Source organism: Sciurus vulgaris (genome assembly GCF_902686455.1).
Source record: "Sciurus vulgaris genome assembly, chromosome: 15".
In the NCBI taxonomy this organism is placed as follows: Eukaryota; Metazoa; Chordata; class Mammalia; order Rodentia; family Sciuridae; genus Sciurus; species Sciurus vulgaris.
Window position 1 is genome coordinate 34,384,669 of NC_136476.1, and position 13,108 is coordinate 34,397,776.

The 13,108-nt window shown below is 34.2% G+C and overlaps 1 protein-coding gene and 1 pseudogene across 7 annotated transcripts in view; both read left to right on the forward strand.

The window, feature by feature from the left end:
- Window positions 1–13,108, forward strand: part of CCDC171 (coiled-coil domain containing 171) — a 455,940-nt gene that overhangs the window by 16,888 nt on the left and 425,944 nt on the right. For 4 of the 6 annotated variants that reach the window (XM_079112670.1, XM_079112671.1, XM_079112672.1 and 1 more), the window contains 3 exons: window positions 1,361–1,535; window positions 9,707–9,897; window positions 11,959–12,090. In XM_079112670.1, coding sequence (XP_078968796.1) covers window positions 1,361–1,535; window positions 9,707–9,897; window positions 11,959–12,090 — 498 coding nt within the window. The remainder of the gene's footprint in view (window positions 1–1,360; window positions 1,536–9,706; window positions 9,898–11,958; window positions 12,091–13,108) is intronic. The other 2 variants (XM_079112673.1, XM_079112675.1) reach the window with 1 other exon arrangement.
- LOC306645217 (rRNA-processing protein FCF1 homolog) lies at window positions 6,495–7,863 on the forward strand (annotated as a pseudogene). Its single transcript has one exon. The product of its transcript is annotated as an rRNA-processing protein FCF1 homolog (transcript).

Below are 13,108 nucleotides of genomic sequence, written 5' to 3' on the forward strand. Positions count from 1 at the left end.
ACTATTCAGAAGGATTTGCACTTTTAGAAAACATGATTGAGTTAGATCTAGATGGGAAGAAATATTTTGGTTCTTTACTTCTTCTGCCCCAAAGTGCTCAAAAGTCTCTCATTGGCCAAATGTGTTGGGAAGACAGTTCCCAAAGTACCCTGGGAAGTGTAGTTCCTATGATAGAGGGTAAAACTGGAGAAAGATTGTAGGAATCTGAGAGGTAACAGGTAAGTGATTGATCCACTGTGAATACCCAGATGTTTATACCTTTATTAGGAGAAGGAGTGAGCAGGGAGGGATGGAATGAATCTGAAACAAATATTGGACTTACCTTTAACTTTTATAATTAATGTGGTTCTACGTTTTTTTCTTTTAACTATGAATGGATTTTTGTAAATTCTTATTCTTTATATGAGAAGAAATATAGCTTTTGTCACACTCTGTTTACTAGTGGTAGTTTCTTGTATTTTTGTCTCTTTTTGTTTTTTGTTTTATTAGTAGTAATTTCTGATCTTGCCCTTCAGAAATCCTTTTGTTTTTGGTAATTAGACTATTTATTTCTAACCTGATGTTCTTATAAGGTACCTTTCTTTAGTTTTCTCTCTTCCACCATGTCTGTCCTAGAAGCAGTAAATAATTTTGCTTTTCTTCTAACAGTGTTTTATTTTTACCTCTTTTACAAAACTTAGCCCATATACCTTTCTACAACATTTAATCCCTTGAGTCAGGGCACTGTCCCATTTGTTTTTGTATCTTTCACTGTACTTGCCACATAGCAAGTATTTAATATTATTAATGAATCCTTCATTAGATCATACAGTTTTAGAGTGAGGAAGGACCTTATAAATTATCTAGTTCAACTCTGACCTCTCTCTGTCATAATACTTCATGGAAGGTCACAAATTAAATATCAGTTTGATAACTTTTGTAAAATTGGTGCTTTTTTCCCTTTATGTTCTATCAATGATGTCATAGTCAAGAAAAATAAAATAGACAGTATTTACCAAACTGTAATTTTATGCAATGTGCTTCTGGATTACATTTAGGGAAGAGAAGGAGTAGAGGAGGAAATGAGTTTTTAACTCTTTACTGTGTGTCATGCATTAAAAAAAAACAAACTTTTTTTAGGTGTGACTTCTCTTAAGAATTTATTTTTTTAGTAGATTCTTTAAAAATAAGAAACTTCATGAGTGTCATTTAGTAAGGTAGTGCTTCTTTTCTGGTGTTTCCAAAAACAGATTTATTTATTCTTATCCAACAAATATCTTAGAACCAAGTTTCTCTAAGAAATTTAAATGTTTGAGCTCATGAGCATAATTTCACAGACATGTTTTAATATTGGTGCATGATCTCAGAAATCTGTTTTTAGCTGTTAAGCTATGAGAGCCAGATTGCCAAGCTCCGCTCTGAAGTCGAAAAAGGAGAAGCATTGCGACAAAGTCTAGAATATGACCTGGCTGTTGCTAGACAGGAAGCTGGTCTTGGAAGACGGGCTGCTGAGGAAAGATTAGCTGAGGCACATAGGATCCAAGAAAATCTCTGTGGTAAGACCATTTCTATTTCTTCCTGTGTTTAGGATTGTAATTTCATTCTATGTTATTGTTTACTTGTGTATCCACATGGGATCATAAGTAGGGTTTTGGTACACTGGTTTGGTGGAAAGACTTCACTGAGCATTTGTAAAGTCTTCTGGCAATTATGTGAGCATTCATCTACTTTAGATTAATTTTTTTATGGTGCTGGGGATTGAGTGTGGGGCCTTGTATATATGCTAGGCAAGTATTGTACCACTAAGCAACACCCCTAGTCCTAGGTTAATTTTTTTTATGTTGTTACATATATGGAAAAAGAGGTTCAAAATTCTATTAATCACTTTTAGAGCACTTGCTCACGAGTAGTCAAAATCACAAAGGAAATTTTCATTCTTTTAAGCATATATTTTAATCCACCTTGTCACACATATACCAAATCAGAATTTCTAGCTTGAATCTATATGTTCAAAAAATCCTGTAATCTATATGTTCAAGAAACACAAAAGCCCCCACGTAATCATTAAGTTGGGTGTTGCTGTGCGTGCCTACATCCCAGCAACTTGGGAGACTGAGGCCAGCTTGGGCAAGTTAAGGAGACCCTGTCTCAAAATAAAAATTAAAAAGGTTGAGAATATAGCCCAGTGGGAGAGCATCCCTGGGTTTAATCTTCTGTTACTGTGGAAGTTAAAAAAAAATAAAAGAAACACTAATCAATTTTATTGATGAGTTAGGTTTAGGAATCACTGAGTTAGAGTGTGGTATCTGGAAAAGAAGTAGTTATCTGTTATATTGCACTTGAACCTAATTAAAAGCCTTATTATTTAAAAAATGTGTGTGTATATATATACATGTATATATATATGTGTGTGTGTGTGTGTGTGTGTGTATATACATAAATTTACCTGGATAACTGTATAACTCATCACAAACATCCAGATCATGTAATAGAAAATTATGAAAAACTCTTTTATTGGGATAACTACTATCCTTAGTTTTAAATAGCATGGATTAATTTTGCTTCTTGTACTTTTTGAGAGTGAAATCTTGTAGTATATATTCATTTGTATCTTCCTTCTTTCCCTCAACATTGTGTTTGACAGGCTCATCCATACTGCTGCGTGTACTTGTTTTGATGTTTAATGTGGATCATACTTAAATTTATCTGTTTATTGTTGGTGGACATTTTGGGTAACATCCAGTTTTTGTCTATTAAGAAAAATGTTGGGTGGGGTTGTGACTCAGTGGGAGAACACTTGCCTAGCATGTGTGAGGCACTAGGTTAGATTCTCAGCACTACATATAAATAAATAAAAAATAAAGGCCCACTGACACCAAAAAAAAAAAAAAAAAAAAAAGAAAGAATAATATTGCTTAACTGGTTTAGGTGGTGCACATCTGTAATCCCAGCTACTTGGGGGCAAAGGCAGGAGACTTGTAGTTTGAGGCTAGCTAGGCAGTCTAGCAAGAACCTATCTTAAAAAAAAACAAAAAAAACAAAACAACAACAACAAAAAAACTAAAACAACCTCCCAAAAGTCCCCACATAATAATATTATCCTGACAATTCTTGTACACAGAAACTTTAAGTAAACATGGAATGTGAGGTCAAAAGACTTGGTTCTACTACTTCCTTACTGATTTTTTTTTTTGAATGTAGCTTGTTTTAAGAATGAAATGAGAAAATGAAGCTGCTTTATTAACTGAATAGGGCTAAACAAATGTTATAATTATCATAGTGGTTATTATCTATTTAGCATCGTGACCAGTTGCATTTGGTTATTGGCCATATTTTTGATTATGTATGGGAGGAAAATAATCTTTTTCTCACCCTTTGCAAGTTTTATGGTTGACACTCTCTTTTTTTTTTTTTTTTTTTTTGGGTGCTGGGGATTGAACCCAGGGTCTTGTGCTTACAAGGCAAGCACTCTACCGACTGAGCTATCTCCCCAGCCCCTATGGTTGACACTCTTAAAACACAGACAAATCCAAGAAAACAAATTTATTTAACAGTTTTATGTGTCATAGGAGCCTTCAGAAATTAAGATCCAAAGACTTGGGGAAAACTACTTTTATGCTAAGTCTGATGAAATAAGTGGATAGCTGTGGAGAAATAGACAAAAAGGGTGTGATCTAATGGTAATAAGTTGAGGTGTGAGCACAGCAGGACTTGTAATAGCATTCCTTTCTTCTGGGCATAGTGCAGTACACTTGTCTCAGAGGGTCTTATGACCTACTTTCAGGGGAGGCAACTCAGAGTGACATTTCTAGGTTTTATGGCTTGCTTTGGGGGTGGGGTAAAAGAGTGGAAGATAGGATGGCAGGATAAGGTTGGAGAGACCTTCTTGCTTCTGAGACCATCTTGTTTCCTTTAGCTCACAAATACCAGTATGCTAAGGTGCCATACTTTGGGATATTGTGTTTTGAGTTCTGACAATTACCTCTGGTATTTAATAGTTATACCACTACTTGACTTTGGGAATATAAGAATTAGAAAAAAATAGATGTAAAATTTAGGGCCGGGGATATAGCTCAGTGGCAGAGCACTTTCCTGGCATGTACAAGGCCCTGGGTTCAATCATCAGCATTTAAAAAAAAAAAAAAAAGTTAATGACTTTGAACTGGTGTGGTGGTATACCTCTGTAATCCCAGCTACTCTGGGGTTAAGGTAGGAGAATTGCAAGTTCAAGGCCAGCCTGGGTGACTTAATGAGACCTTGACTCAAAGTAAAATGAAGACAAAGGGATGAGGGTGTACCTTAGTTGGTACAATACTTGCCTAGTATCCCTGAGGCCCTGGGTTAAATCCCCAATATTACCAAAAAAGAACAGAAAAAAAAAATCAATGATTTTCATTTAAGAATCAGGAAATCGAAGTCCAGGGCAGATGGGAAATTACTTGCCCTAAGTAAAAAATTTCAGAAGATACTTTACAGAGGAAAATGGCAGAGTGTTCATTAATCACAGGAAAAATACTTCATATCAATCGGAGAACAGCAAATTAAAACTACAGTGGTTATTACTACATATCCATCAAATGGATGTAATTGAAAAGACTGCCAGTACCACATGTTGGTAAAGATGTGGAACTTTTATGCTGTTTAGGGGAGTGTGGAATAGTACAACCATTTTGGAAAAGAGTCTGGCAATTAAAAAAATATGCATTTATCCTATGCCCCCAAAATTTCATTCTTTAGTATTTCTCATTGAGAAAAATATTCGTTCACAAGACTTTTATTTCATAGCAGTCAAAAACTGGAAAACAACCCCAACAACCCTCACTGACTCGAGAATGAAGAGACAATTTGCATTATATTCATACAATGAAATATTACTCAGCAATAAAAGTACCAAACTACTTATATGTGCAATAATGTGAATTAATCTCAAAAACATACTGAGTTAAAGAACATGAGGACATCCTATTTATAAAAGGAATGTTAGCCAGGTGCTGTGGTGCAACCCTGTAATTCCAGCAATTTGGGAGGCAAGAGGATTACAAGTTTGAGACTAGGCTAGGCAATTCAGGCCCTGAGCAACTTAATGAAAACTTGTCTCAAAAAACAAAAGACAAAAAAACAAAAAACCCACTGGTAATAATAAAGAAGAAAGCTCAGTGTTAGAACACCTCTGGGGGCTGGGGTTGTGGCTCAGTGGAAGAGCACTTGCCTAGCATGTGTGAAGCACTGGTTGATCCCTAACACCACATATAAATAAAATAAAGGTCCATTGACAAGTAAAAATATTTAAAAAAGAAAAAGAAAAACAGCCCTGGGTTCATCAATACCCAGTACCCCACCCCCAACAAAATAATTTATATAAAAGGATAAGAAAAAATATGAACAATGGTTGCCTCTGGGGTGAGTTGACAGGGTTGACTGGAAAAAAATATGAGGAATCTCTTTGTGTTGAAGGAACAGTTACATATATTTGTAAAATCTCTGCATGGTGTACTAAAGAATTGTGCATTTCACTATATGCAAATTTCACCCACAAAAAAGCAAAACTATATTGCATTGTTTAATGATATACGTGCTCAATTATTTAGGAGTGAAATGTGCTAATGTTTGCTTCTTGTTTTGAAATGCCAAAGGAAATTTGATGGATATATGAATGGATGCATGGGTAGGTGAATGAATGGTTTGATAAAGCAAAATATTAAAATGTTAACAACTATAGAGTCTGAGTTTTGGATACCTTGGTTTTCATTGTATAATACTTCCAACTTTATTTTTTGGATTTTCAAAGAATAAAATGTTGCAGATAGAGTGGGATATTAAAAAGATACTCCTGGGACAATTAAGAGAATAGAAGATGTGACAAGAGAAAAAAATTTGGAAACTAGAAAGCAAATAGATCGGGAATAAGTGATTTAGTATACTCCAGACATCAGAATCCTAAACCAGGAGTGGAAAAAGCTGACACACAATTTCTTAGATAGTCAAAAGTCTCTGGGTCTGAAAGCACCAGATAATTTTGAATTGGGAATAGGAGTAACAGTAGGGTGTAAAATGAGGGCTACATGAAAACTGCTTGATAAGCAGTTATATTTTCAGGGCTTCTCCCTAAGATCATGCCACTCTGGGAATGCACCCACTTCCTAGAGAAAGTCAGGAGGTTAAGCTCTGGTGATGGTAAAATAGAGGGTCTTTCGATCAGCAAAAATAGAAAATAGCATACCCAAGACTGAATATTGAGGGACCATTTCTTCTAGCTTCTTTTTTCTGCTGGCTTCCCCAAATTCTAGTACCAAGATTCTTATACTCCATGTAGAGATTCACGGAAGTTTTCTTTGGCTCACCTGACCAAACCAAGAGGAAACAAGATAATAATAAGATACTAATGTTAGGGTTACATGAACATGTGACCCAGTTAGATCTCTCCTCAAGTGAGCTATAGTTGTCAATCTCCATACTCAAGCTCAGAAACTATGTAGTGGGGGGCTCAGAATGCAGATCAGTGATAGGGCAGGAAAAAAAAAATCTAGGTGGTGGTATGTTGGTGCATATAATGTATTATAGTGATACTTCATTACTCTTGGAAGTAGACAATTGAGGATTACCAGATATTTGAGGGAAGTCTTTAAAAAGGGGAGAGAGAAAAATCAACTTGGAAGAAACCAAAACTCTGTAGGAAAAAGATAATTTAACAAACAAGCAATATTAATATCCTCAGAGTTGAAAGAGAATATTTTATATCCATGAGGCAAGATCTAGATGCTATGAAAGAGGAAAGTTCTTAGAAATAAAAAAAAAAAAACAACAAACCCATGTATGTAGATCTGGGTGTGGTGGTGCATACTTATAATCCCAACTTCTTGAGAGGTTTAGGCAGGAGTATCACAGCCTGGGAAATTTAGACACTGTTTCAAAATAGAAGATAATAAGTGCTGAGGATATATAGCTCAGTAGTAGAGTGTTCCTGGATTCAATTACCACTACTGCAAAAAATATTAGAAACATGAAAATAGAAATGAAAAAATGTTAATAGGAGCATTGAAGATGAAGATAGGAGAAATCTCTCAGCAATTAGGGTAAAAAGGATTGGTGTATCCAGAAGAAACGGATGTGCAGCTTGAACATGGGAAAGAAAAAGAAAACAAGGAGGTATGTGACCATGAAGTGAATGCCTAGTCTCAGATATGAGAGGCTTAAGGAAAAGGATAGATTAAAACCTAAAAAGAAAGATCTCACTGCACTGAAGGAAAGAGAAGTCCCCCAACACTCTTCCTTTTTATTCTTCCAATATAATACACAACTGGGCCCACCTTATATCCTGGTTGATACCAACTTTATCGGTTTTTCCATCAAAGCCAAACTGGAGTTAGTGCAATCAACGATGGACTGTCTGTATGCCAAGTGTATATCCCTTGTATAATTGATTGTATAATGGCTGAAATTGAGAAATTGGGGCACAAGTATCAAGTGACTTTAAGGATTGCAAAGGATCCACAATTTGAACGATTACCGTGCACACACAAAGGAACCCATACAGATGACTGCTTAGTACAAAGAGTAACTCAGCACAAGTGTTACATCATGGCCACAGTTGATTGTGACCTTAAATGAATCTGGAAGATCCCTGGAGTTCCTATCATGTACATTTCTAATCATAGAACATCGAGTGTATGCCTGATGATTATGGAGCCCCTCTGTTCTGATTCTTACAAGACAAAGTTCTTCTACCTTCCTTTGACCAACTTTCTCAGTTGCCAGTTCAGTAAACACGTTATAGCATATAGAATAATTCATATAGCATGAATTATTTGCTCTATTATGAGCTGAGTATGGTTAAATATACTCACTTCTTGATGCTTTTTGAAAATGATATTTTGTCTCATTTAAAAATTTCCATTTTTAAATCAGATGCTTCAATCATTATTCACATACATAAAAAAATTAGGGTAAAAAGACAGGTGGAAAAGTGGGAGAGAAAAGAAGAAAATTTAAGGGCCAATTCAAATAATAGGAAACAGTGAAAGAAAGAGATAAAATGCCTGTAATCCTAGTGGCTGGAGAGGCTGAGTCCGGAGGATCTCGAGTTCAAAGCCAGCCTCAGCAAAAGTGAGACACTAAGCAACTCAGTGAGACCCTGTCTCTAAATAAAATATGAAATAGGGCTGGGGATGTAGCTCAGTGGTGGAGTACTACTGAGTTGATCCAACAACAACAACAACAACAAAACGGATAAATATTGTCAATGAGATTGCTCAAGAAAACATCTCAGAACTAAAAATCTGGGTTGCTAGGTTGAAAGAGCCCATTGAATGATCACCATTGTGGAAAAAAATAGACCCACTTGAAGATGAAGTAGTATAAAATATTAGAAAAAATAAAGCAAAAGAAGATCCTAAAGGCTTTCAAAGAGAAAAGTAAATTAGGCCAATTGCAAAGGATAGGTATCAAAATGGCCCCAAACTTTTTACCTGAAACATGCATGCTCAACCATAGGATGGTGTCTTCTCTGAGACTGCAATAAATGGAGGGAGATTTTTTTTACATACATATCCTTTTATATCTTTTATTCCTTTAAATATATATATATACATTCCCCCCCCACCCCCCCGCAGTGCTAGCGATTGAACCCAGGGTCTTGTGCTTGTGAGGCAGGCACTCTACCAACTGAGCTATATCCCCAGCTCCTTTGAATTTTGAATCTTTTGAATGAATCTTTCAAAACACAAAGTCATTGTGGTGGCATATACCTGTAATCCTGGTGGCTCAGGAGGCTGAGTCAGGAGGATCACAAGTTAAAAGTTAGCCTCAGCAATTTAGTGAGGTCCTAAGCAACTTAGTAAGACCCTGTCTCAAAATAAAATATTGAAAGAGCTGGGGATGTGGCTCAGTGATTAAGCACCCCTGGGTTCAATCCCCAGTACCAAAAACAAAGAACAACACAAATATAATTTTAAAATCGTACTACTAATATAGCTTTTTTTTTTTTTTTTTTTTTTTGTTTAACCATTATACATATGTCCTCATTATATATTCACAGCAATTTAACTAGATCTTTTTATTCCTACTGAGGGTCAGAGAATCAGAGACATTTATTCTGTTGGTAGGTGGTAGAGCTAGACCTGGAAGCTTTTCCTTTTCCAGATGCTGAAACACAGCAATGGTGGTATGTTGAGAAATATTGTTTATTGTTGAGGTAATAGGGTTAGAGATGAGTAGTGCCCAAATTTGGATGAGTAAAGAGCTACACTTCTAAGGGCTGGAACAGTGGTTCCCACCCTCTTTTGAGACAGTCTCATATGTAAAGTATGGTACAACCAGTTTGTTAACAATAGTCAAATACCAAAATTTGTGATCAATTGAGTCTTTTAAAAAGTAGTGCTGTGTGTCATCGTCTTTAAAAAAAAAATTTTTTTTGTTTGTTTTCTTGAATAAGAGAAAAAGCAGTAGAGTGCTAGTTCTAAAGGTGTAACATGGGCTTCCCTTCAAGAGTATGCTACACTCTTTCATAGAAAAGTCACCTTTGATCAAGGAGAAGGAAGAGAGTGAGAAACTATTAATAGATTGGTTCAGGGACAATGAGCTTTTCAAGAGTTGACTGAAGTGAAAGATTAAATGTTTTGTCCTGAGATCAAGCTGTAAGTAGAATCATCTTCAATGCTTAGATTTGTAGACTCCTTGTGACTTAATTCATGGTTATAAATATACCTACTGTTTTGTTGTTTTTTAATAGCTCAGAATTCAGAACTTCAAGGAAAGGTAAATGAGATCGAGAAAGTATTTCAGGGTTCCCAGCAGAAATGGAAAGAAGAATGTAGAAGATTTGAACATGATTTGGAGGAAAGAGACAATATAATTCAAAATTGCAATAGAGAATATGATTTACTTTTGAAGGAAAAAAGCAGACTTGAAAAAACTCTACAGGTATTTTTTATAAAGTAATTTATATATATATATATATATAATATGCATTGAGATGTGTTGTATATGGAAATTATCCTTGGGTTTCCTTCCTTTCTTCCATCTCCCTCCCTCTTTCTTTTTAGATGCATTTTTGTTGGTCTTTTTTAATAATATGCTTTAGCAATATTAATATGTATACTATTTGTTTTGTGAAAAAGTTTTAGATCCCTGATAAAAATTAAAAAGAAAACAGGCAGATTGCAAAAGCCCCTTTTGTTTTAGCAATATGAAAATTTGGAATTTTAGAAGCGTGGAGCCTAGGTTTTGTTTTGAATATGTTAAATGTAGAAAAATGTTTATGTTTGATTTAAACTTTAGTATCTATATAGAGCACATTCTAAGTACTTATGAAGTATAAAATATTTAACTTTTACTAAAGCTACTGTGAATTAGTCTTTTTTTTTTTTTTTTTTTTTTTTTGCAGTGCTGGGGATTGAACCCAGGACCTTGAGCTTGTGAGACAAGCACTCTACCAACTGAACTATATCCCCAGCTCTCTTCTATCTTTTTAAATTCATTTTTATCCCTTCAAGTACAAGTGTAGTTTAAAGTTGCTAGCACTTAGATGGTAGATTTTAAATTGTTTGTATTTGACATGTTTTTGAAGTAACAGTTAAAATTAGAAGAAAGAAAAGATAAAAATGCTTTATAGAGACCATTGGTGTAAATATACATATATTAATTTGAATTATATTATTATTCAATTATATTAAAATTATAATTATAATTCAAATTATAATTTATATATGTTATTAATTATTATATATTTTGAATTCTGGAAATGTATCTTCACTAAAGATTAATTTTACAAAAATATTTACTAAATGTAAGAGTTTTGGCACAAGCATTCCCAGACATTGCCAACAAGTCTACTTTTGATTTCCTTTGTGTTAGTAATCCTACTTTGTCTCCTGTTTACTGCTATGTTCCTAGATTCTGGAATAATGCTGGTCTATCCAAGGGCTCCATTAGTATTGGAATGGTGGAAGTGTAGGTGGTGGCTGATGCTACAAATCCTTAGGTAGGCCCACATAAAATGTATTGAAGGTATGGGGAAGGAGGGGTGATGGTGGCAGCATTTCTTACAGTCAGCCTGCACCTCAAGATATAAGATCTTGATAGGATCTCTGTAGCTACTTCATGGAACTCTGCTTTGAGTTTAGGCTATTGACTTTGAACCCATCTGCACGAGACCTTTCGGGGAGTTTGGAGTGGAGTAGGAGTCACTATGTAGGTGCATAGTGGAGGAAAAGCCTCAAGCCTCTTGTACTGACTTACTATTAGTGCAAATTTTGAGGATAATATTTATCAAACATATCCATGTGAACATGGAGACTTTCTTATATAAAACAGAATTTTTCTCCTCAATGGGACTTAAAGTTTAAAAAGTTGGAAAATTGGTCTTTTCAGGAAACCTGTATTTTATATCTTTAAGGGTTTGAACCAAATTAGATCTTGTAAATGTAGTATACCTAGGGAAACCCAAAAGGAAAAGTTTTTAAAAATGTCATTTATCTGTAGAACTAGAAATTAGGGTCTAAACATAACTTAAATTTTTAACATTCAGGAATTTCCTTATCCTGATTCTTTGCACAAATTTCTTTCCTTCTCTCCTTTGGGAAATATAGTTGTATATTAATTATTGGGGATAATTCAAATAATTTATTCATTGGTTGAGATTTCCATATTAACTGGAATCTGCTTTTTTTGCATTTTGTTCCAATCTCTGAAGTTAAATTTTTTCAGAAAAAATTGAGTCAAATATTTCTGCACGTAAGTACATTACAAATAAAAATTAAAAGTATATATTATGTTGCTTAAATTAAATGGGTAACTCCACCTTCTTACTCAGATTTATGTTCTAATGATCAAAATGATAGTTTTATTAAGATTTTAACATGAATTAAGAGTTTTAACTGTTATATAGGTAAGGAGAGCCCCTTTATACATTTAAACTGGGTTGAAGGATGAAAGATAACCTTTATTGATGTAACAGTAAAGTAAGATTTTATTTATATAAAGGAAGCATTGGAAAAACAACAGCAGGAGAAGAATGAGATGGAGTCTCATATCAGGGAGACAGCATTGGAGGAGTTTAGATTACAAGCAGAACAATGGGAAGCAGAAAGAAGAGAGTTACAATTTATAGTACAGGTATTTTAAAAATAATTCAGTTCCTTAGATGTGTTTTTAAAGCTTATGATATTAAAAATTTTATTAGGAAAGTTCACTAGCTCACTCAAGGGGAAAATAACTCCTAGTCTTTGATCTCTGAAAGGCCATGTTTCATTTGCAGTTAGGGCAACTGTTACAAATAGAGTTGGGTATGGTACATTGCATAAATTATGTGATTTTTGAGAAGGGCATATATACATTTGGCATTTTGTTTTTCCAATTTAAGATGTGAGACTAAAGTAGTCTTAAACAGGATAAAGAAATAGACTAACAGAATTTAGTACACTAGAGGATCCTTACCAATTTTAGTGACAAAATATAGTGATTTTTTTTTTACTGTTTTAAAAAAGTATAAATTCTTAATTATCTTCTATTTTTCCTTCCCCTAAAAACACAAATCCCCAAGACTTCAAATAGTCCACTTCGAAAATTATTGATTTCGTCTAACCTCTTATTTACTTAGACTGTAGGCTAAGTGATTAATATGGGAAAAGACTATAGAGTGTAGTCTCCTGATTCTCATTCCAGTGTTCTTTGTTTTGTTTTTTTTGTTTTTTTGTTTTTTTTTTCAGATCATGTGTTTTTATTTTGAAGGAGAGATAAGAGAAACTCATTCTGTTACAAGTGTTATTGTGTATTTAAATGAAATTTGTGAATGGTTAATCCTTTTGAAGAAAAACTCCATAAACCAAATAACTCAAAATTGTAAATAAATTTCCATCATTTCTTCTGTTTTTTTACTTTGTGATCAGACATATATCTTAAGTAATTTTTTTCTGTACAAGACAAAATAACCTTTATATAGATATCAAAGATACGTGTTTTTACAAGAATGAAAAAATATTTACCTAAAACTAGTTTTGGAGTCACTTTGTGTTAGAAACAATTTTGCAAGACAGAAACTGTCCAAAAATATGCAGAGAATATGAGGCACCTTATTCCTTTAAGAGTGAAAGCTGAAAAAAAAAAAAAAAGTAAAACTGGCAGTCAACAGTGG